This window comes from Halichoeres trimaculatus, unplaced genomic scaffold (genome assembly GCF_033239565.1).
Source record: "Halichoeres trimaculatus isolate MK-OKI-2021-1 unplaced genomic scaffold, fHalTri1.1 fHalTri1_scaffold_12, whole genome shotgun sequence".
NCBI classification, from domain to species: domain Eukaryota; kingdom Metazoa; phylum Chordata; class Actinopteri; order Labriformes; family Labridae; genus Halichoeres; species Halichoeres trimaculatus.
Window position 1 is genome coordinate 10,446,000 of NW_027437190.1, and position 24,825 is coordinate 10,470,824.

Sequence of the window (24,825 nt, forward strand, 5' to 3'; positions counted from 1 at the left end):
CAGATGATACACAGGTGTTGCTGGTGTTAGCTGTCTAATTTAGTTGTGCAGTACTATTCGCCTAGGAGCAACAAAGTCACACCGGGATTAAAAAAGATGAGACTAAGCTTCAGGGTGTACAGCTGTCCCGGAAAACATTGAATACTGTTGGCTAGTTTTTCACCAAACATGAAAAAAGCAAAATGTCCCAGAAAGTCTTCTGTTGTCCCAGGAAAATAATTGGTCTATGCATAATATCATGGATTACCAAAGCAAACAACACTGTCATGTGAAGGAGTTAAGTGGTGTTGAGGATGATATCATAAAGCACTGGTAGTATTTGGACCATACTGCTAATTATGCTAAATGTTTCAGTTGCTGAAGTCAGTGTGCTAAATTAGCTTGCTTAGCACGAATCAGTTGAAGGTTTGTGGTTCAACTCTGGATTGGAGGACTGGTTTCCAATATAAATTTGACATCATGGGGAAACCGATTGGAATGCTTTACCTTGATCAAAACTAGGAACAGCATTTTAGCTGTGTGCAAGCCAGGACCATCTAAATACAGGGCAAACATTTTTTTTTCTTTGCTAGCACTATCTCCTCCAATACAGTGCGGCACTGTCCTGGTTAAATGGACCTTATTATGATATTTAAAGTTTAACTTTCGTGGCAGTGTCTCATGACGCAGTGGAAGACTCGTCTCCAATTTCCTGAGAATGTCTCAAGAAACCAGGAAGTTAAATGTTGGTTTATCTTTGGAAAGATATGCAGTGTTGTGGTGGTGTCAGTCCCAGGAGAGGTTTAGTTTTAGCAAAAGTTTGCATCATTTCTATTTTTCAGCCAATGTTGAATTAAAATCTTTTGGGCCATTTCAGTTTCTATCTGTTGTCCACAGAAGTCAGGTCCAAAGTGTTATTCTTCACTTTCTGATAACATGAAGTGAAAGAAAATAAAGGAGCCTTTTTGAAAGATTTGTGAGAGAGAGAAAATAGCACAGTTAAACGAATGGAAAAGAAAAACGTGCGATATAGTAGGCTAAAAAATTGAAAAGTATTATGTAGTATTTGAATAAATAGTTTGACAGGGCCAGTAATCTTATCTGACTTTTACACCTAAAGGGCATCTTAACAAAGTGGCGAAACCACAGGGTTTTACAGATAAAGGTATTTTAAAGCAAGTACAGTAAAACTTAACCTTAAATTATAATCGCCTTATAAAAGCGGAAAACACTACCTTTTTGACATTTCAATGAGAAATTATGTAGATCTAAATATGCATAAGCAGAGTGCATTGTATAATTTCTAACTTTATAAATAAACTTAAAATGTTACCATTTTAAAACAAAACCTAGCATTGTTGCAGAAATGAAATGTGAGCTAATTCCTTCATTAACTTGTGTTTGTGCTGCTTTTCCTACCAGATTGCTGATGCACAGCAGAAACAAATGGAGATTGAGAAGAAGGCCCTCAAGCAGACATTCCAGACAGAAAAGGAGAAGCTGTTGGAGAAGGAGAAACAAATCGAAGATGAGAAAAAGAAGCTGGAGAGCAAATATGAAGAGGAACTCAGAAAGGGCAAAACTCTAAAAGAAGAACAAGAACGCCAGAAACAGCAGATGGAGGAGGAGAAGGAGAAACTCCAGGCTACTATGGATGCAGCTCTCAACAAACAAAGACAGGCTGAGGAAGAGATGCTAAACAAGCAAAAAGAAATGCAGGAGTTGGAAAGGAGGAGACTCGAGCAGGAAAAGAAACTCGAAGAAGAGAACCAGAAACTGCGTGAGCAGTTGAAACAGCTTGCTGATTCAAAGAAAGAGTCAAACAAGCCACACATTTCAGAAGAAATCAAAGCTGTAGATGTTAAACATACACGCTCGGTTCCCAATGGTCAAAATCTTGGTGATGTGGCAGACGGCGCAGAGATGAAACCAGATCCCTTATCATTTGATGGCATCCGTCTAAAGGTACCTGCCACTAGACTTCACAAACTTGGACTTCTACCCAAGAAGGACTTTGACAAGCTGAAAAATGGCAAAACGACTGTGCAGCAGCTTGGAGAGAGTGAAAATCTTAAAAGAACTCTTAAAGGAAAGAATTGCATTGCTGGCGTTTTGACACCATCCAAACAAAAGATGTCGATATACCAAGCATCCAAAGAGAAGAAGATTACTCCAGGCACAGCCATGGTTCTACTAGAAGCACAGGCAGCAACAGGTTACATCATAGACCCAATCAAGAACCAGAAACACACTGTCAATGAGGCTGTCAAAGAAGGCGTGATCGGCCCTGAGCTGCATGACAAAATGCTATTAGCTGAGAGAGCAGTTACTGGCTACAAAGATCCCTACACTGAGAAAAAGATCTCTGTCTGTGAAGCAATGAAAAAGGGATTGATCGAGCATGACCATGCCATCAGAATCCTAGAGGCTCAGCTTGCAACTGGTGGCATCATTGACCCCATCAATAGTCATCGTGTACCCAATGAAATTGCCTACGAGCAGGGAATTTATGACACTGAAATGAACAAGATCATGGAGAAGCCCTCTGACGATACAAAGGGATACTTTGACCCCAGCACTCAGGAACTTCTGACATATTCTGAGCTAATGGCAAGATGCACAACTGACCCTGACACCAATCTGCCACTCTTGCCAATCACAGACAAAGCTGCTCAGTGCTCAAGTATGTACACAGATGAGGAGACAAAGGATTTGTTTAGCAAAACCACTGTGTCTGTGCCATTTGGAAGGTTTAAGGGAAAGAATGTCACCATTTGGGAAATAATCAACTCTGAGTACTTCACTGAAGACCAAAAGAAGGACCTCCTCCGTCAATACAAGACAGGCAAAATCACGATTGAGAAAATCATAAAGATTGTGATTACTGTGGCAGAGGACAAAGAGAAGAAGAATGAAATTACCTTTGATGGTCTGAGAGCACCTGTTCCAGCCACTGAGCTCCTGGAGTCCAAAATCATTGACAAAGACCTGTACAATAAATTGCACAAGGGCAACAAGACAGTCAAAGAGGTGTCTCAAATGGAGCCTGTCCACAAAGCACTCAAGGGCACAAATGGCATTGCAGGTGTAGTCATTGACTCATCCAAGGAGACAATGTCATTCTACCAAGCAATGAAGAAAGACATGATGAGACCAGGACCAGCCTTGAACATGCTTGAAGCACAAGCAGGAACAGGTTATATGATTGACCCTGTTAATAATCAGAAGTACACTGTTGATGAAGCTGTTAAAGCCAGTGTCGTTGGTCCTGAGCTGCATGAAAAACTCCTTTCTGCAGAGCGTGCTGTTACAGGCTACAAAGATCCTTACACAGGAAAAACTGTATCTCTGTTCCAGGCCATGAAAAAAGATCTTATACCAAAAGAACAAGGAATACGCCTGCTTGATGCCCAGACAGCCACTGGTGGTATTATTGATCCCGTAAAGAGCCTTCGCATTCCTCATGATGTGGCTTGCAAGAGAAGCTATTTTGACGATGGGATGAAACAGCTCCTGGCCAATCCAACAGATGAAACTAAATGCTTCTTTGACCCCAACACCAAAGAAAACGTCACATACTCAGAACTCTTCAAGAGATGTGTCACTGACAAGAAAACTGGTCTCCCACTCCTGCCCCTCTCTGATGAAGCAATTAAATCAAAGGAGGAGCAAGCCTTCACCGAAGCCCAGACTAAAGAAGCCTTGTCTCAAGCATCTGTTGAGCCCGACTCTGGTCCACTTAAGGGCAGGAAGATGACCATCTGGGAAATTCTCAACTCTGAGTATCTTACTGAGGCTCAAAAGCTTGACCTCCTGAACCAGTTCAGATCAGGAAAGATTACAATTGAAAAACTGATCAAAATAGTCATCACAGTTGTAAATGAAAATGAGGCCAAGAAACAAGAGAAGTCCAGCTTCAAGGGGCTCAGATCTCCTGTCCCTGCAAGTTCTCTATATGATTCCAAAATCATTGACAAACCAACTTTTGAGCTCCTTCAGAAAGGCAAAACAACTCCTAATAAAGTCAGCGAGAATCCCAATGTCAGTAAATACCTGCAAGGCTCTGATAGCATAGCTGGCATCTACTATGAGCCCACAAAAGAGACAGTCAGCATCTACCAAGGTATGAAGAAGAAGTTCCTCAGATACAACACAGGTCTTTCACTTCTCGAGGCCCAAGCAGCCACTGGCTTCATTGTAGATCCCGTGAAGAATCAGTGTGTGTCAGTGGATGAGGCAGTGAAGTCTGGCCTTGTTGGCCCAGAACTACATGAAAAACTCCTCTCTGCAGAAAAGGCTGTCACTGGCTACAAAGATCCCTTCACAGGCAACAAAATCTCCCTCTGTGAAGCAATGCAAAAAGATCTCATCTTGAAAGAGCATGCCATGCCCCTGCTGGAAGCACAGATGGTTTGTGGAGGAATCATTGATCCTGTAAACAGCCACCGTGTCCCAACTGATGTGGCATACCAGAAGAAGATTTTCTCCAAAGACGTTGCTAAAATCCTGTCCGACCCACCAGCTGACTACAAAGCTTTCTCAGATCCAGAGTCTGATGAGAACGTCTCTTACAGACAGCTTAAAGACAAGTGCCAAAAAGATCCAGAGACAGGCCTGAACATCCTTCCAGTCTCAAAGCCTCGGTCTCCAACTGTTGTTGAGACAACTCACTTATACACAATGGAACAAACACAGAAGAATCTGGCCAGCACTGAAATTCCCCTTCCAATTGAGGGTCTTGGAGAGCAAACAAAGAATCTCTGGGATGTCATGAACTCTGATTTGCTTCCAGAGCGGGAGAGGCAGAGACTAATGGAAGAATACCGTTCTGGTAAAATCACCAAAGAGAGGATGATAATCATTATCATTGAGATCATTGAGTCAAGAGTAAGTGGTCCACCAGCTTGTGAAACTATAAGGAGAAGGATAACCATTGAGGAGCTCTACAATGCACGTATCATTGACTTGGAGACATACAACCTCCTTAAAGAGGGAAAGAGAGACATCCGTGACATAATGGAGCTGACCAATGTGAAGCATTACCTCTATGGTACAGGCTGTGTTGCTGGGGTCTCAACTGAGTCAAGCCCCAAGATAAGCATATACCAAGCAATGAAGAGAAATTTCCTTGAACCAGAAGTCGCCCTTAACCTCCTGGAAGCACAAGCTGCAACAGGATTCATTGTTGATCCTGTCAAGAACGAAACCCTCACTGTTGATGAAGCTGTTCGTAAAGGTGTTGTCGGCCCTGAGATCCACGATAAGCTTCTTTCAGCTGAGAGAGCAGTCACTGGATACAAAGACCCATACAGTGGGAAAGTCATCTCTCTTTTCCAGGCAATGAAAAAAGACCTTGTCCCAGAGGATTATGCCCTGAAAATGTTGGAGGCACAAACAGCCACAGGTGGTATTATCGATCCTGAATTACAGGTCCACTTGCCAGCAGACATTGCCATGCAAAGAGGCTATATTAACAAGGAAACCAATGAGAAGCTGGCTGATGAGGTCAAGGGATTTGTTGACCCTGACACAAAAGAGAAAGTGTCTTATGCAGAGCTGCTCAAGAGATGCAAGCTGGATGGTGGATTGCGCCTTCTCTCCCTTGGAGACAAGAGACTGATGTTCAGGGGTCTGAGGAAATGGATCACACTGGAGCAGCTGCTCCAATCCCAAATTATTGACCAGGAGACTGTCACTGCACTGTTGGGAGGAACACTTACAATGGATGAGGTTCGCGACAGACTATCAAACTACCTTCAGGGCACAAGCTGTATTGCTGGGGTGTTCTTAGAGTCTTCAAAGGAACGTCTCTCTATTTACCAGGCCATGAAAAAGAACATGATCAGGCCAGGAACTGCATTTGAACTTCTTGAGGCCCAGGCAGCCACAGGGTATGTCATTGATCCAATTAAAAACCTCAAACTGACCGTCAATGAGGCGGTGAAAATGGGAATTGTAGGACCTGAATTCAAAGACAAGCTCCTCTCTGCTGAGCGTGCAGTGACAGGATACAGGGATCCTTACTCAGGCCAAACAATCTCACTGTTCCAGGCAATGAAGAAGGGGCTCATCCTGAAAGACCATGGTATCCGACTCTTGGAGGCACAGATTGCCACAGGTGGAATCATAGACCCTGAGGAAAGTCACCGTCTGCCAGTTGAAGTGGCCTACAGTCGTGGCTTCTTTGATGAGGAAATGAATGAGATCCTGACAGATCCATCTGATGACACCAAAGGCTTCTTTGATCCCAACACAGAGGAAAATCTGACCTACCTCGGGCTCATGGATAGATGCATCACTGATCCTGACACTGGCTTGGTGCTCCTTCTACTGAAAGAAAAGAAGCGGGAAAGAAAGACCTCCTCCAAATCATCAGTTCGCAAACGCAGGGTTGTCATTGTTGACCCAGAGACTGGCAAAGAAATGACTGTTTATGAGGCCTACAGGAAAGGACTCATAGATCATCAGACCTACCTGGAGCTTGCTGAGCAAGAGTGTGAATGGGAAGAGATCACAATGACCTCCTCTGATGGCACTGTCAAATCCATCATCATCGACAGGCGGTCAGGGAGACAGTATGATGTTGATGACGCCCTTGCCCGTGGACTTATTGACCAGAAGGCTCTTGATACTTACAGATCTGGAAACCTGGCCATTACAGAATTTGCTGACATGCTGTCTGGAAACACAGGAGGCTTCCGTTCACGCACATCCTCCTTTGGTTCCACCACTGGTTCCACCTACTCCTCTCCAATGAGCCCCATACCCTCTGTTAAAGCGCCTGCAATCGTTTGGAATGATCCATCAGAGGTGACTTGCCCAGTAGCTGGGATCTTAGACATAGACACACTGGAGAAGGTGTCTGTTACTGAGGCCATACACAGAAACCTGGTTGACAACATCTCAGGCCAAAGGCTGTTGGAAGCCCAAGCCTGCACAGGAGGAATTATTGACCCCTCAACTGGGGAAAGGTTCACAGTTGCTGATGCCACTGAAAAAGGTCTTGTGGATAAAATCATGGTTGATCGCCTCAACCTGGCTCAAAAAGCATTCAATGGTTTTGAAGACCCCAAAACAAAAGTCAAGATGTCTGCATCCCAGGCTCTCAAGAAGGGCTGGTTGTATTATGAAGCAGGGCAACGTTTCCTTGAGGTCCAGTATCTGACTGGTGGACTTATCGAGCCTGATGTTGAAAACAGAGTGTCGCTAGATGAATCCTTAAGGAAAGGCACTATTGATGCCCGTACCGCCCAGAAACTCAGAGATGTCACTTCCTACTCTAAATACATCACATGCCCAAAGACCAAACTAAAGATCTCCTTTAAAGATGCCATGGACAAGAGCATGATTGAAGAGGGAACAGGCCTGAGACTTCTGGAGGCCTCCTCAACATCCAGCAAAGGCCTCTACAGTCCCTACAATGCAAGTGGTCCTGGATCTGCCTATGGCTCCCGGACTGGCTCGAGAACTGGATCCCGAACAGGCTCCAGGAGAGGCAGCATTGATGCTGGCTCCGGCTTCAGCATGACATTTACATCATCTTCCTACTCTTCTTCTTCTTCAACTGGCTACAACCGCAGATTCTAGTTAGCTAGTTCTGTTTCTATTACCTTTTTACTTGGATCCAACAGTAATATACACAAGAAGAAATAGTTACAATAACAGACAGATATAATTTATTTTTTATACCCTGCAAGTGGTCACACATAATTACATAGCTTACTGATTTTTATCAGATATAAATGATGTCTAAACATGTGCCTCATCTATGGAGACATAACAAGCATTGCTAAATATAGATTTTAATTTTCTTAGGATTGATCACCAAGTTTATATTTTCCAAAGCATGAAATCTGTGCTTTTTTAAAGTGACCTTATAGTTTTTATTTCACATTTGTGAAAGAGTTGTACACTTGTGCTTTCTGAAACTAATATATACTGTATGTATGGCAAACAGAAATATTTTTCCCGAATAACTTTTTTCCTTTTAAATTGTCTATTTTTATGACAGTCCTATTTTATGAGAAACTATATGTCAACTTAGTCTAATGTTTTAACAAGTACAAAATACATAGATGCCTTCAAAGCTCAGATTTTTGGTAAGGGTGTGGACGGATTTTGTTAGTGTTTTTATTTTGAATGTTACAACCTATCAGATCTGATCAGACACTACAAAAGGAGACACTAAAGAACACAACACTGAAAAAAGTGCCAGGATTAAAATTAAGCAACTGTCCTGGATCCAGATTCGTTTTTGTCATAACTTTGTTCTTATTGCAAACTCCATTGTATGGACTTCTGCATCCTTTGACTTCATTACGCCATTGTTTTACACACTCCAAGTTTTGGATTCTTTATGTTCACCATCCACCAAGTGTCCCTGGTAAATCCCAAGATGATGTCAGAATTGATCCTGATCCCCATAAGACCTGCCTCCTGTTATTTTGGTTCTTGTAAGTTGAATTTGTTTTGATTTCTTTTGTTTATTCTTTTGATTATCACATCTCAGAACATGTAGTAGTCCATGTATTCATGTCATTCTCCTCATCCTTAATGCCACTGGAACTGTGTCAATAGAAAGTGTCCTCAATTGCTTATTGAGAGTTTGTTATTCTGTTGTTTTCACAGCTGCCTCAGTCCCTCAGAATCCAACATATGAAACATCCACATCAGCAGCTGGCTGGAGCAAATGATCCCTTCAGTATGGATGGTTTGGAGAGTCCATGTCTACCGCCTCCAGTTGCCCAGGTACATTATAAAAATACTGGTTTTTGAGTATCATGCCATTATTCATTTGCATTCAATGAAGATTTTTGTTTCACCAGATTTTATTTTGTTTTGCTGCACGGCTTGATTTATTGTTTTAGTTACTTAATTATTTTTTTCATTTTGATTCATAGTTGTTTTCTTTTGTTTCTAGATCTGCCATGTCCTTTCTTCCATTGCACATCACATTTGAAGAAAACTGAGGCTGAGTCAACCTGACATCATCTTGGGATGCCTTTTAGAGACACTCTTCATTCATGACATTTTCATATATTTATTACTTGAATGCTTATTGTGCTTTTATGCTGTGATATCCTTAGAGAACACTCCCAAAGCAAACAGGTTTCTGTGTTTCTTCATTTATTTTGTCATTGAATTGGAATTAAAGTAGCAGAAAAGTATACCTCTATTAATTCGAGTCTAAACCCACTGAGTATATTTTTTTATTATCTCTATAAACTCAATCTTACCAAAGTAGTACAAGATTTGGTTTTCAATATATATGAGAAAGAACCACATTGCATGAATGTATGTATCACATATATAAGTTCATTTCAGTTGACATTCTGCCACATATTTCCTTTGCAAATCAAGCTTTATTATGCTGTTATTTTTCCACTGCAAGTATTTCTGTTATGTATCTCAAGTGTTTTACCTCTGTAAATCTTTTTACCTTTTTCCATCAAGTTTTTTTTTATTTGCCTTGCATGTGTAACCACATTTATAAAGGATATTTGGGAAATATGTTAGTGTAAGATAGCAAAGACAACAGCAGATGTCACTGTACTGATTATGATCTTCTTAAAATATAGAAGTTCATAAACTAACTTGTTTGCTTTGCTCATGAGGAAGATTTTGCTTTGAATGATGTGGTGAGTGGATTTGGATGTACTTTATGCAAATAACACTATGTTGTAAATAAATATGCTCTGGAGACATCCTCTTGTCATTTATGTGATACCCACAAATCCAAAGCTTTTTTTTCTTTTAAAAAAATAAAAAGGGAATAGACCTTAAATTTTGCATTTTCAAAGTCTGCTAGAATACAAAAAAAAATCTGGGGAAGTGATTGGATTTGAGAAACCTGTCCATGTGCAGTGGCTGTAGAGTTTGCCCACTCCCGGTTATGACTTGTCTGTATGTCTGCCCCCAACCCTTCAGCTGCCCAGCAACAAATGCGAAGAAATGCCCTCACATTAACTCCAGAATCAGAAATAACATGCTTCAGATTCCCTAATGTGTAATCATAAGAATATTAGGACACAAATCGAACAGTGCTGTATTTGACATACCATAAAAAAGAACCAACATGAAGTAGTTTAAACATTTTCTCTTGCATTGTTCAGAGTAGAACCAAAGGGTGGATTTTATCGCAGTACGTGACAGATTATGTTAAAGACCATTCAATGAAAAGTCTTTGTCATATATTCCAAATGAGTAGGTCAACAAGAAGTCTTCAGTGGTATTGAATTTAGCTCAAGTAGCAATCTTAGTTGACCACATGAGGGCAATGTTAGCCTAGCCTACTGGCCTCCTAAAGCACTGGTTTTCAAACTTTTTTCAGTGATGCACCCCATGTGAAATGTCTTTTCTGTCAAGTACCCACAAACAAGTGCAAAGCAGTTTGGTTTGGAAAGAAGACGTAAAACACAGCGCTGTACTATTAGTGTCTGATTTATATAATACATTTTATAAACACTTAACCCTGAAAACAGAGACCAGATCGGCACAAAACAGGCATGGGTTGCTATTTTTTGAATAGAATAGAATAGAATAGAACAGAATACAATAGAACACTTCTTTATTGTCCACCTAAATGGAGCATTGACTTTGGCGGATGTTGCTAAACAAGATCTAATTAAAGGAGTAAAACACAGTATTAAAACAGTTCAGCTCTTTTTTGTGGATTTGTCACTTCTTATTTAAGATGACAGAATTTACATTTTTTGAATCTTGCCTACCTCCCAAAGTGCCCTTGGTACCCCCAGGGATATGTGTACCCCCCATTGAGAACCACTGTCCCAAAGGATGCCCCTAAAGTCAGGTGAAAACTACCCAGTATTTGTAACAGTGTTGGTCCAATCCCTGCTCTATTTGGTAGTGATCAAGCTGTCACAATGACATTATATCCATGCATTTTTACAGAATAGTGGTTACTGGGTGACGTGGTGGTAGACTGTGGACTTCATAGTGCTTACTCAAGAAACTCAAAACTAAAAAGGGAAAAAAAAAAAAAAAAAGCCAACTCTGATCCTGAAATAAAGACACCATTTAAAATCACCAGCCAACTGCAAAAGAGCTGCATGCCTGTTGATTAACCTCCTGTGCCATTCATTAGTAATTTTTGGCTTTATATGCTAACATTAGCCGCTGGTTTTGACGGAGGAGCCTGCCAACAGAAGCAACGGGGCACTCACCTCCCAGAATTCTTCACTCAGCTCCCTTGACTACTCTGACCTGAGCCTTTCGCTACCAACTCTGACTCCATCAGAAGCTGAAGGCAGGGAGGTAAGAACAAGGGAAGAGAGGATTGAAAAGTCACATCATCTTATCCTGTACACAGCTTCCAAGTATTGAATGAAGAGTGTCTGCTGGAGCAGCTGCAAAGGCTGTTACAGTCAGCAGTGCACCATAGTTTTACAGTGCTTTGTATTTCTTTTTCCAATGGTCTTTTTCAGGGAAAAGGAGGTGCTATATTTGGATCACCAACAGCTACATCCCTGGATCATAGATGTGGGTATGTTATTGTTGTAGTGCTGGAAACTTAACCATCTTTACTGTGCAATGTGATGGATGTACAGGTTAAACATTCAGCCTTTGAGAAATAAGAAATCAAACCTCACCTTTCTGCCCATCGTAAAGACTAGTGCTTCATTAAATACAATACTTAATTATACAAACAGTTATACAAATGTTATCATGTTTGTAAACAAACTTGTAAATTAACAACAAGGAGTGAGGGCAATGACAAGATGCACATATCCCAAAAGTTACATATAAAAAAAGTTTCTTTTGAATGTGACTTATCCAATAAGTGATGCAAGTTTGGGAATCAAAGCTTGACCTGCTTTCCTGAAAGCTGCCACCAACAGTTGTTTTTTGAAGAGCACTGATCCACTGTATCTGTTCTGTCGACCGGTACGTCTGCATTTGCTGATGATAAAAGACAGTGAATAGAGAAGTGAGCGCATCTGAAAGAAACACGCTGAAACAAGAAGAGCTGGGTTCCAGCCCAGCAGAGAGAGAAGGAGCATATGCCTTCCTAATGAGATATTTTGCAAAGGCCTTGTTACGTTATCTTTTGAGAAGAATAACGTCCACTGACAGCTTTGTGCCACCGCTTCCTGCTGCAGTTCAGGTCATAGTTCTGTCATTGTGTTTGTCCTACCACTTTTCTTCTTCCTGTTGTTTGAGTCAGAGGTGGTTCTTGTTAACTCAATGAAAAATAGTAACACTGTAGTAAGTGTTTACTGTCAGAAACCCTAGATGATCCACAAATAGATTTCAATACTCTGTGAGACGACACAATTATATCAGGTGAAAAAGCCCAATCATCATCACTTTATAAGGAAATACATGACAAAGATTTGCAATCTAACATACTTCTGTGTGTTTCAGGACGGACGAGGAGGACTTAGGTCAATGGCAGTGTGAGTTCAGAGGTCAGATCAGGGCACTGAGGCAGTGGCTGAAGAGTATGGAGATGAGGCTTCCTCCTCTGGACCCCAGGGTTTGTTGAGTTTACTCTCTGAGTTTTACAATCACCCATTCACTCTACTGTTCCTGGTTAAAGGAGAAATGTGGAATTTGACCCTGTTCATTCATTATTTTGTTTTCTGTTAAAATGAAGCTCCCAAGAGATGTTTCACTCTCTATACCAAGCTAGGCTACATTGTTTATCTATCATGTGCTTTCTCTCCCCCTTCCAGTCTATCCCTCTCATTGTGTAAATGTGACAGCTCCTGAAGGTCTGAAGGTTAAAAAAGTAACTGTACATGGCTCAATGTTTCCAACACACTGGGAATTATGTCATAACACTGAATTAAAACCAAGAAATAAGACTCTGCTTCAGAGATGTTGGCTTTGTTTTCAGCTAGTGCTGCACTTCCAGCTAACAGTTAGCATGCTATCAAGCTCACAATAAAAGCTAACACAGAGATGTTGGTCAAGTGTTATGTTTACCATCTCTGCGTTAGGATGCTAGCATATTAACGTAATGATGCTAACATGCTAGTACTAGTCAGATGTTACAGTGACAGTCTAAAAGTTAGCATGCTAACATTTAATGCTTAGTATAACACCTTTAACACAGCTCAAGTGGATGTGAATGTTGTCAGTTTTATTGGTACTTTTGCTGAAAAATTGAGAACATAAGCTGAGACTGGTGCAACAGGAAAAGTTTACTTTGAGAAGAACTTCAACATATCTTTGCAACTTTATAGCAATATTTGACCTTTGACCCTGCCCTGAATGAATAAATAAATAAATAAGGTGGGCCAGACAAATATCAGCAGGCTTTATCTGGCGAGGTTTTGCAAAATTCAGTTTCATGGTCTGTTTGGTCTAAAGTTGCTGACAGACAGACAGACTTACATTGCTAACAGAGCTAACAGAGCTAAGAAGCTGAGAAGAGAAATAAATATGGATTTAAGTCTTTATTGGCCTTTTACATTGTCCTGGAAGTCAGACTTAGCCCCTTTATAAACACATTATTCACATCAAAAGTAAAGTATGTGTAGATGAAGGGGCAAAGAAAGACAAGAAAGAAAAAAACAGAGTCATGGCTTCTCATATGCTAACACTTAAGTCAAGTGAGCAGTGCAAAAATGAGGAAAAGGAGAGTGCAGGCTTTTCAAATTGTACATGCTTCAAAGATACTGAGGTGGTCCTGCTCCACTCCTGCAGAGAGACTTCTTTAGGCCACAGGGGGACAGAGGGGATGGGGGATCAGGCTCCATTGTGCCTGGCCCGGCAGCCAGGCCACAGAAGTGCTTGGCACTGGAGGCCCCCTGCACACATGAGCGCACATACTGAAAAGACTTTAGACTCAGATGGGAGGAAGAGGCAAGGGGACAGAGAAAAAAAGAGCTGGATCTTTATGGTAAGAAGACTCTGATCTTTCTATTGAGGCATTTATTGAACACCAACGGTAGATTTTGTTGCCCAGCCATTTATACCAATATTTGTTTTTGAAGATTTGTCAGATTCAGCTGCAGTCAGAAACCGAGGTACTGGTCTGAGCTGGGGTTAGTTTGCAAGCTAACTTAAGTACCAGCATTTTAGATGTACAGTATCTCTCCCTTTCTCTTTTCCAGTGAGCCTGACTGACCATAAACCTGTTGATTATTGGGCTCCTCCCATTAGGTGTTACTGGGCCAATCCAGTCTAGTAGCTAATATTGCTGATTGGATTAGCTAACTGCACATTAACAAACAGTGCACTAAAACTGTCAAGGTTTATTATTTTGCATTGATGCTAAAAGAACTGATAGATCTTTCATTTTAAACCAAAAAATTATTGGGCTTAATTTTTTTTCAACATCTGGCAGGGCCACTCTAGCACAAAATATTATCACCAGAGGTATGAAGTGCAGCAATATAGAGAGCTAATAATTCATTTGAATATCCTTTGTGACGGCTGACTGCACCTTCTGCAATGAGCCATGAATCAATCACACAAAAGGATCAAGAGTGTCTGATGTTTTTATTGTTGTAGTAAAGATTGGTTTTGGTTGATTTAGTTATATGGTCCATTCAAGTGAATGTGTTCTATTGTCCTGACTGAATGTTTGAGCCATTAATTGATTGTGTGGTTCAAGAAAGCCAAGGGACGAAATACGATCTGTTTGTGAACTCGCGTGACCTTTGAAGAAGCTCACTGATTCCCATCACCAGAAAACATTTTTCAGTATGACATTCCCTCAAGTTGACAATTCTTTTGTAACATGTTACGTTTTGTTTGCGCATCTCCAGGGACTGATGAGTGAGATGCACTGGCATGTCTTATCACGTCACTAAAGCTTGGACACTTTGGAGGGCTTCAGTCTGACCCCAATGAGACTGTGTGAACTGGATGTGTCTTTTTTATCTCCACCATGCCTTTATCGCACTGCATCCGAGCACCGACCTTTGTCATGGTAATGCTGTTAGTCTGCTGCACTGCTGGTTTCAGTCTGGGCCTGAGGGACTCGTTAGTTAGCAGCATGAATGAGGACATCCCTCAGCAGCCCCCCCACATACAGACCCTCAATACACAGGAGAGAGACACACCTGCTCCTTAACACCAGGCGTGCACTGACACATCTTAAACTGTTTTTCCCATGAACACTGAGATACACAGGAGCCTCAAATTGGAGGTTGTCAAGCATCGATAATAAGCTCTTCAAATGCAAATACAATTCAGCTTGTGAATTCATGGCTTATGGACCAGGAGGGACTAAATATGAAAAACATCAAGAAAGACCAAAAGCTCAAGGATCAGTTCATCAGTTCTGAAAAGGTTCATCAGTTCTGAAAAGGTTCATCCACTTAGAAGTGACTCAAAATGAACCTTTGATGATGTGGACTGATGTGAATGTTTTGTTAGGTTCTAGTTTTCAGAAAAATGATCAAGGGGCAACATTCGGTTATCAAAAATGAAGCCTGTGTGGAAGTGCTAAAAGTTGCTGTTCATCCAGAATCAGCTTGAGGCTGGCTGCAGAAAGACCGGAAGTCACATGCACACCCAGCCATAAAAATAGACTTTTACAGCATTAAAAATCATATTTACAGCCTGGTTCAAAAAACAGCTTGGGTCTAAAATGCTGATTTCACTATCGGCACACACCATACCGTGAGTGATTTTTTTTTAATCTTAACGGTTTAGGAGTTATTAGGATCGTTTGATTTTCCAATCAAAGGCACAGCTCAGGTCACGTGACCCGGGAGCATCCTGTAGCTGCTTGAAGAAAAACGTACAGCCGGCGTCAGAGCAAACGTGGCTGCGTCCACGGACTGGCTTCATTTCACAGTTTCAGGAACATAAGGGTGACGTCGCAGAGGCTGCGTCCATGTTCTGTACTGTCTATGCAAATGACTAAGTTTTACATTTTGATATTTCGTAATACAGATAAAAAAACAAATCCATTCAATACAATTTCAGTAAAATCACTGCACCCCATATTGGTTCTAATGTTAATTACCATTATTGCCATTCAGCAGCACAGATGTAAAAAAAAAAAAAGATAATAATAAAGGTAAGCCTGTGCAAATATAATGTCTGATGATATGATATACGATTTGATACGGTACGGTACGGTACGGTACGGTACAATAACTGCCCAGAAATCATCACATTTATAATTGGAGGATGTAAACCTGCAATTGTACACTAAGTTTATGTTAGCTTTAGTTCTTGAAGCAGTGTGTAGTGTTGGTTGAGTCTTTACGATTAAAAAGTCCAGTCACCAATAAAGAATCAAAGTGCAAGTCCTCATAACCTGATTCTCAGTCTAAGTAGCAGATGTAAACGTGCACTATGCCTTTAACCTGCTTATTTCTGATGTGATGGGATCACAGCAGGTCTCCTCCCAGCAGCTTGAGAAGAATACCATTAGCCCACCTGTAATAAACCAGAAGTTTAACTAGCTAAAACACCAACCCAGTTGTTGAGTCACTTCAGATGTTAACATTACTGTTAGCTTGATAGCAGTGAAGACATCAACAGGTCAAGCAGGCTAACTTTAGCTTGTCACTGATGTTTTCTGGGTGAGTTTTGAATGGATGTCAGTTAAAGAATTTTACCTTAGTGTTTTAGACTTATTTAACATGTCACACATTTTTCACTGCACCCTGTAAAACATTTAAGATAAAATGCAAGATTTATAGAACTTGTTTAGGCCTCTTGGCAGGAGCTGCTGATGAACAAGATATCCTGAACAATGCACATAAGGTCAACACACGTTTTATATCGTAAAGGCCTTATATTAAAAAATGGTAGAACAGCCCTCTTACTCCTAATGCAGTCAACCCTCTGCATCATACTGATCAGTGTCTGTCCAGTTGTCTAGTCCAAGTTGAGTCATAAGTCCTAAAAAGGTGAACTTCCTAAATGTTTTTCACACGATGTCAGCAAAGTCATTAAGTTGTATTAACTGAATTTGATCCATCACCACTGGTTATCATAAAATCATCTTTTTTCACCTTTTTTCAGCAAAATGTTTCTTTGCCAATAGTGTTAAAACATTACGCCACTGACATGTCAAAAGGACACCTCTTCACTTTGACAGTCAGTTCTAGGTCAAAAGTTCTCCTCTCTGCCTCCCTGACTCCCCCCTGCTGATGAGACTCATGGAATAAAGGCTCTCTGTGTCTTAAAGGTCTCTGGTTTCCCTGAGCCTGTGGCAGATGCTGCATCCCAAATAAGCCGTGTACACATGCCTTACAAACAGACCCAGGAAGAGGGGTGAGAGATCACAGCCTATTATCCTCTGCTCTCTGTTTCTGACAGCCGGCAAACAGCATCCTCGCTGTCTGATGCTGTCATAACCTTTAGGGACGAGTAAAGGAGGGGCGGGCTTATTTTTCTTGCTGTGAATAACCAATCAGACACATGTATACTTATAAATGAGGCATACTTGGATGGCAGAAAACACTTTCATTTTGCCAGGTTGAGGTTATGTTACATACACTTTTTATTTCCTACTTGGTGTGTCCAATTGGTTTTAAACTTATAGTCCATTAGACACTTCCAATGGGACGGTTTTGAGTCACACGCTTTATCAGACTCAGTGGCAATCCAGGGCCTCTTTATTGCCTTCTCTTTCTCCAAAGAAAATCTGGACTTATGGGTGTAAACTCCTGTTTCCTGATGAAATAAAACACAGAGGAGATTGTGCTTTTACGCCTCCATGCCCAAGTGCCTAGATCCTCATCTCTTTCACGATTGTTGTCGTACATTTCCAGTGTCCGGGGAGCCCAGCAGGGCCCAGGCACCTCAGTAGGGAAGCACATCAGCCTTTCATCCAGTCTTCTTGGAAGCAGTTTCTGTTGGTGATAAATGACAGTGTGCATGTTGAATGGTGCTTCTGGTTTGACCCTTTCAAGGGACCCCTTCTTTTTTCATGTCTCATGAAGAGGACTAATTACCATGCTCTGTAGAGGAGCCATTGAGGTCTTATTTAATTTGAAGGCGGTAGAGAGGTTGAGATAGCAGAGGAGGGGGAAAACCAGCCCGTCAAATTAATCTTTTTTTTTTTCACCGTCCCTTTGACCGAAGGGATCTGTGATCACTTTCTACTCCCATTAGGCTCTAATTTTGAACCACATTAATTTGAAAACTCGTTTTATTTTATCCGCCAACCTCCTCACTTCATTATCACTGTATGTCAGTGGGATAATGAAGGCTGCAGGCAGAAAAATGAGCTCTCTTTCTTGCAGCCAGTAGCAGCTTATTGCATCACTGCATAGCTCAGCGTGCCAGCCGCTCTTTAGCCACATCAGCTCCCGTCATTTTAAGAACTCAGTGCATGCTCTGTGTGCACCTAGCTGTGAAACGGAGAGGAGAGATCTTTGGCAAAATCATTTAATTAGTACAGACGGAGAAAAGGAAGCTGAAAGCTAGGATCAGGTGTCATGGTTTTACAACAATGTCTTCCTGGCAAAGTGGTGCGTCATCACTGCCAGCTCCATTCAGTTGAAGAAAGGGGGGACGGGCATGTGGGCCTTACTTGCTCATTAAACAGCTAAAGACATAAGCTCGCTGAGTGACCCGAAGAAACGGCTATCTGTGAGTTTGTGAATCTTTTACTGCTGAACGTCTGAACTGTTTAAAACTGAGAGCAAAATAAAAACCCCTCACATTTTTCATTTTTTAAACCACTGTAGACACTGACATCCAGGAAATCCTCTGAGAGTGAGAACTCTTGCATCAGCACTGGAGTACTCAGGGGTTAAATAACTTGACCCTGCAGGGGTCATTCTATTCAACTCACTCCTTCTCACTTTTGTTTTCCTTCTCCTTTGTTTTTTATCACCATTTGCATAAATTACAGCTGGAGGAGTGTGTGTGTGTGTGTGTGTGTGTGTGTGTGTGTGTGTGTGTGTGTGTGTGTGTGTGTTTTTGTGTGTGTGTGTGTGTGTGTAAAAATGGGCAGTGATGTGATTGAAAAGAAAGAATTAACCACCTATTTTTACCGCCACAAGAAGCTTGCAGTGCCATCAAGAGATCAGCTGAGTGGACAAACATGACTGAAAAAGTGTTTTTTAAATCTTTAAGGATTTAGGTTAAAAAAGATGTAGTGCAAATAAATGAAAAAAAAAGAAAATAAAAAAACAACGTCAAGGTATTTGCTGTTATCTTAAAGGGCATGAGGTGTTTCGAATACACTGTTTTGTTGCAGCATGAAATCTCCGAACCACCATTTAAATTTGTCACAAACACATGCACAATGCATTGATTTGACGATGTAGGAGAACAGAGTGTTTTTTTTTTTTTTTTTGCTTTTTGTTGCTTAAAATTGACAATAGAGATCTTACTTCACAGTGGCATCTTGGCCTCAAATGCCAGCGTCACAGCACCAGTATGAGGAGTAAACAAGGAAGCAATCCAGAAACTGAGGCTGGATATAGCTTATTATTTCCCTTTACACTCTTTCTGTAGGAGTTTTAAATGAAATATTTCAAATAGATCATTTCTTAACCCTATATTGCCAAAAGTATCATATTTGATACACAAGTTTTAAATGACCTCTATCAACATGATAAACAAGTTTCCTTAAAAACACAATTAAAAAAAAAAAAGAAAAAATGTTTTCCTTGAGGATTCTTATATAGGCAGCTGATTTTTTTTTCAGGAAATTCATCGCTAATTTTTAAGAATTTGTGGTTGGTATAACATATAAATTTTTATTTTATTTTTAAAATAAGTATTTTCTGCATTGGAAAAAGTACACATTCAATTTAAAGTTTGCTTAAAAAAATGCCAAAATTGCACAATTTATCAAAAGTGATACCAAAAATATGTCAGACTAAATGAAATAATATTTTTTGTTGACTTTTTAAAAGAGTTTTTAAACATCTCACTTCCAAAAAAAAATTAATAAATAAAAAAAATCTTCTGGCTATTTTTTGATGGGTCCTTGCTTTAAAAGTTAATTTGGGCAAATTTTAATTTGTCCTTTGCTTATGACCCACTACCACTAAAATAAGAACAGTGCTATCAGCTCAACTGTACATTTGAAACTACGTGTTGGAGTAAAGCTCATGCATCGTGTCCAAGAACAGCATTACCTGGCTGCTAGCATTGTTATGGGCTTTGAGGTACAACATTAGAAATTCTTGTCAGACCTTTGAAAAATAAAGTAAGAATCGTTGCATGTTTTCAAAACTTAAAGGCTCTGTGAGGACTTAACAGACGTGTCTGAGAGCGCCTGGCTGTAAATAGTGGTAAACACAGCTGCAACTACAGTTTTGTAAAAACTGATCGACAAAGTTTTCTTTTTGTCATGTTTCAAACAATAACGCTATGTGACTACAAAGAAATACATCACCTTGTCGCTTTCCATTGCTTTGCAAAATGCATGCCTTGATAAGAGTTGTGTCTTCACGACAATGGGTGATATGCTCATGGGGAACAGAGTCATTTTCTCAGAAAAAAACAGATACCAGCCAAAGGTGTCACTGCAATTAACACCAAATGTATTGTCCTTAAAGGCGCAAAACGTAGAAGAAGCTCCAGAAGAATAAACTGGACTTGAGTCTTTGTTGATGGAGTGACACAGTGACCTGCTGGTCCATGCTGAATACATCTGAGCTCTGCACATGCCTCATACAGAATTAACTCAGTTTGTATCGACATGCTCAAACACATCCCACTCACATGTAACACTGAAGGCACTCTGCTCAAGCGAGTGGTATTGATTATGTGTTATTTTATGAGGTGATATATGTACATGCACAATGAAATGCATAGACACATCCTCCCACACTTAGACAATGCTGTTCCCGGAAAGCAATTGACTGAAAGAATTCATACAAACTGTGTCTTTTCTTTCAAAATAAAACATTAAAACAATTAAAATTTCATTCTGTAGATTTTTCCTCCTCTAAAAAACTGAAAAGCTGAAATGAATGACCTTGCAAATTAGAGAGGAGGCTAAGTGTGTGGTATGTGCATGCATGTGTGTGTTTATAGGCAAGGCAACGTGAGAGAGAGAGTGTGTGGGTGTGTGCTGTACATGCATGCACGTATTCAGCGGATCAAGCAATTGCTTGATCATTTGGTTGGCTGGACAAAGACAGAAAGAAAAGAATAAAGGGAGCAGGATTTGAGGCGTAAACTCTCTCTGTATGAAAGTCACCTGTAAACTTTCGTTTGGTGCCGCTGCACCTGTGCATGTGCTTATCTCTTCACTCAAATTGAAGTTGAATCTCATTGGACAAAAAAATGCTATAAATGTAATGCAAAGGCTTCAGAAAATCAGAGTAAATGTTGTTGTGGAGTTTGGACGCAGTGTGTTTGGTGTTCTGCATTTCTACGGCAAATATTGTGACTTCCTGAAATAGGGGATGATAGAACTTCACCGTAGGGGTCCTTCCTTTGCTTTACTCTGCCAAAAGCAGAGAAAAGACTCTGCATTATCATCCCATTGCTTTTATTTGAATGTATGTGTGTTTTCCTCCTGCCTCTTTGTTTATGAGACTGAGTTTGCAATGGCTGGAAGTGAGTTGAAAAGTAATCTGAGATGTTTTACAGTAATTAGTCGTCTTTGTTGCTGCTGTGGAGACTGCTGCACTGGCTCTGAATGGGGAAGAGGGGGACTGCTAGGGGGTTGGAGGTGAATGTGTGAGTGGGATGGTAGCAGGGTGGGTGTGGGTCCCTTCTTCTTTTGTAGCCTGCACTTCTCTCCTTCGCCATCGAGAGAGGGGAATGGGCTGAGGCAGCTGTCACTTAACATGTGAATGTTCCAAGGGGCGGCCCGGGGGTCTTTAGAAAACTCTCCTTTTTTTGCCCCCCACCCATCCCATTTTTCAAGCAGAAGCAGCATGGACTTTGTGAGCCACAGTCGGACCCAGAGGAGGGGCTTTGTTGGATAAGAAGAGGGAGAGAGTGAGAGAAAAATCCTGGGGAAGGTAAAGGGGGCACTTTGCCGCCTAGCTGCTGGGTACAGGAGCAACCTGAGCAGAATGCTGCCGCCGCCTTGTCGGTGTATGGAACTGGCACATTCTGACCTCCATGTGCAAACTGCTCTTGGCTGGGAACTGTGGGAGTTGAACTGAGCCGTTGGAATACATTGTCTCCATCTGGGCGCACTATCCCATCGGCGGCGTTAACAAGGAAGGAATTCCTCTATCACAGCTCCCACAACAAAGAAGAAAGGGAGAGGAGCAGAGCTGGTGGGAGGAGAAGTGAAGTGAGGGGAGGAGAGGAGAGGGGAGGGGAGGGGTGCACCAAGAGGGGAAGGGAGGACATTGTTTGCCTGTGACTGTGGGCAACGGAAAAGCATGAGTTATCAGGGCATGTGTGAGTGTGTTTGGGGAAGTGTGTTTGTAAGTGAGCATCTGTGAATGACTGGACTTGATGGAGTGTGTGTTGGATAAAGTATGCCTGTGTATGTGTGTGTGTTAGGAGGCTTCAGTTTGGGATGTTGGAGCTGGGAGGCCGTTCAAAGGATGCTCAAACAAAGCTGGATTTCCCCCCTTCTCTCTCCCTCTCCCCCTGTTTTTTGAATGGTGATTGAGGACTGGCTGGATTCCTTTACTCATGCTGTTTGGCTCAACTGTGCTTCAGGGGTAAGTGTGTTTCTCGTGAGCTTCAAACCGCCAAAATTGCCAGTTAGTCAGGATTGGTCCAGAGAGAGTTGGTCAGTGGTTTAGGAATCCATGTGACAGTGAATTAGATATAAGTAGAGGATTGTTCTTCACTTATTCCCGGGGCGTTTTAGAAACAAATGCATCAGGGAAATAAATACTTCAATAGATCCTACATTAGCGTGGATGGATCATTCTGATGTGAGTATATTTCATTTCATTCAACAGTTAGTTCCTTAAAAGCAGTGTCCTATAACGGTAGGATTTAAACATTACATTTCAGTTATTTGATAGATTGGGTTGATATATTTGTTTCAGTAGAGTAGCTTTGGTTGTCACACTTTTAGAGGGCTGTCTTTTGAGATGTTCGTGTGACCTTGTACAATATCCACCCAAAGATGTTATGAGTCTCATGGGTGAGTGCACAGCTGCCACCTCTGATTAGGGACCACTACCATGATTGCTACTTCAGGACCTCCCTGAACAGAAGCAGACACACAGCAGTGACACCACATGATGGGGCTCTACTGTTGTGATTGATGATTATTGTTCTTCTGATTATTACATCCCTCTTTCATCAGACTAATGTGCAAATGTTAAACACTAGTATTATGGGTATATTGGGTTCAATTGGCACAATCTACACAATGTACAGTACGTCTTATATTAAATATTTCAATATTTTTGGTATAAAAAGTATCCTGTTGCTTTAATATAAGCAAACGCATCCCAGGTTTTAGATTTTCAATTGGGGAAGAGAAGTATTTACTATTTTCAAGAAATTACTGTGAAGATTTTTACTCATATTATCTCTGCCATACCATAGAGAAACCGCTTTATTGTTGTTGTAATCAAATTCATCAGGAAATGGACTGTATTCATGTCTCATAAATCACTGTTGAAAGCAGAGAAAGGGCTGGGTTGAATTAAGGGCCATTTCAAAACAGGTTAAGTGATGGGATGGTTAGGTCATCGGCAATATGAGTTAAATGGTGGAGTGGTCCTCTGGTTCCCCCTCTAGTACCATTATACTAGAACCAGAGAGGTGCATATCAAACGCAGGCTTCAGGCATTTCGAGGGGGCTTTTCTGGTGTGCTTTGATTGTAGAAGAATGTAGGTCATGGGGTTTTAATACGCTTTCATGTGATTTATGCCTAGTTAAAAAAAAGTAGGTTGTACATCAGTGTCTGGGCGGCCATGTTTCATAGTTTAAACATGACAGTATATTTGCATGTTTACATCTAATAACATCCCTCTGGTAGTGCCCCATGTGCTCTCTAATGAGCACACTCAGCATATCCTAGCTTACTGTATGCTGCAGTGAGATGGGGTAATTTCTGAAACAACCACACATGCTGAGCAGTAACCAGACACGACACACCCTCTCTTTTGAATTGTTAACCCATGTGAACACGGCCACAGGCGCTCTATCCGTCCTCCTCAGGAGACCGCTGGGCAGTGATCTGAGCTAACTGGGTAATCATTGATCCAGAGGCTGAGGCTTTGTCTGGGCACCACTCTCTGATCAGACTGTGTGCTCCCCTGTGGATCTCTTGACTGCATCATCTGCTCAGCAGAGACATACATGATGTTGGTAATTACTAGCCTAATGCACATGGAGGCCTCACATAAAACTGGGTCATTTTCTACACTCCCATTTAGTTAAGAGCCGTGATATATGGTTATTATAATTACTTTCATACCTGGGAGACACACTAATGAGATTTGATTATTTCAGAAGTGGCATGGTTATTGACAGTTTGTTCTCATAGGCTGCCGAATTTCTTTGTGTCTAACCTCTGGGTGGATAAAAGAGCTGCATATTCAGCATAATCCTGCCTGCCAACAGCTTGACTGCAGCATGTGATTTTACCTCAACAGCACTCACAATCCACCCCTTCTGATTTTTCAAGCGAGCCAAAATTCCCTTGCCATGGTTTGGAGAACCAACAGCCCAATTTCCCCCTTGTCGACCCATATTGCCCCCCTACAGATTTTTAGTCACCAAGCTTGACCTGAGGTGACCTGTGTAATTCTGAATGGAGTGGTCCAATCCCCTCTCAGAGGGAGGACCCAGTTTGAACAGGGACCCTCCCTGTGATCTCCTGATGGGCTCACCTCAGCTCCTCTAGACCAAGATAATTACATTCACCTTTAACCCTTCTGTCAAAACACTGAAGGCACTGAGCAGAAGAGGAGGCAGACGGGCTGACACAGTTTAAAACTGTCACTGCAGTCTTTTCATTAATGTACTGATGAGAGCTCTCCTAGCTCTAGTTGGAAGATTATGAC

The 24,825-nt window shown here is 41.3% G+C and overlaps 1 protein-coding gene across 1 annotated transcript in view; it reads left to right on the plus strand.

The window, feature by feature from the left end:
- LOC141800569 (plectin-like) overlaps window positions 1-24,825 on the plus strand; it is a 192,729-nt gene that overhangs the window by 145,256 nt on the left and 22,648 nt on the right. Inside the window, exons 33-37 of the mRNA XM_074683178.1 lie at window positions 1,402-7,565; window positions 11,184-11,253; window positions 11,424-11,482; window positions 12,364-12,475; window positions 17,102-17,187. Of these exons, the coding sequence (XP_074539279.1) occupies window positions 1,402-7,565; window positions 11,184-11,253; window positions 11,424-11,482; window positions 12,364-12,475; window positions 17,102-17,187 (6,491 nt within the window). The remainder of the gene's footprint in view (window positions 1-1,401; window positions 7,566-11,183; window positions 11,254-11,423; window positions 11,483-12,363; window positions 12,476-17,101; window positions 17,188-24,825) is intronic.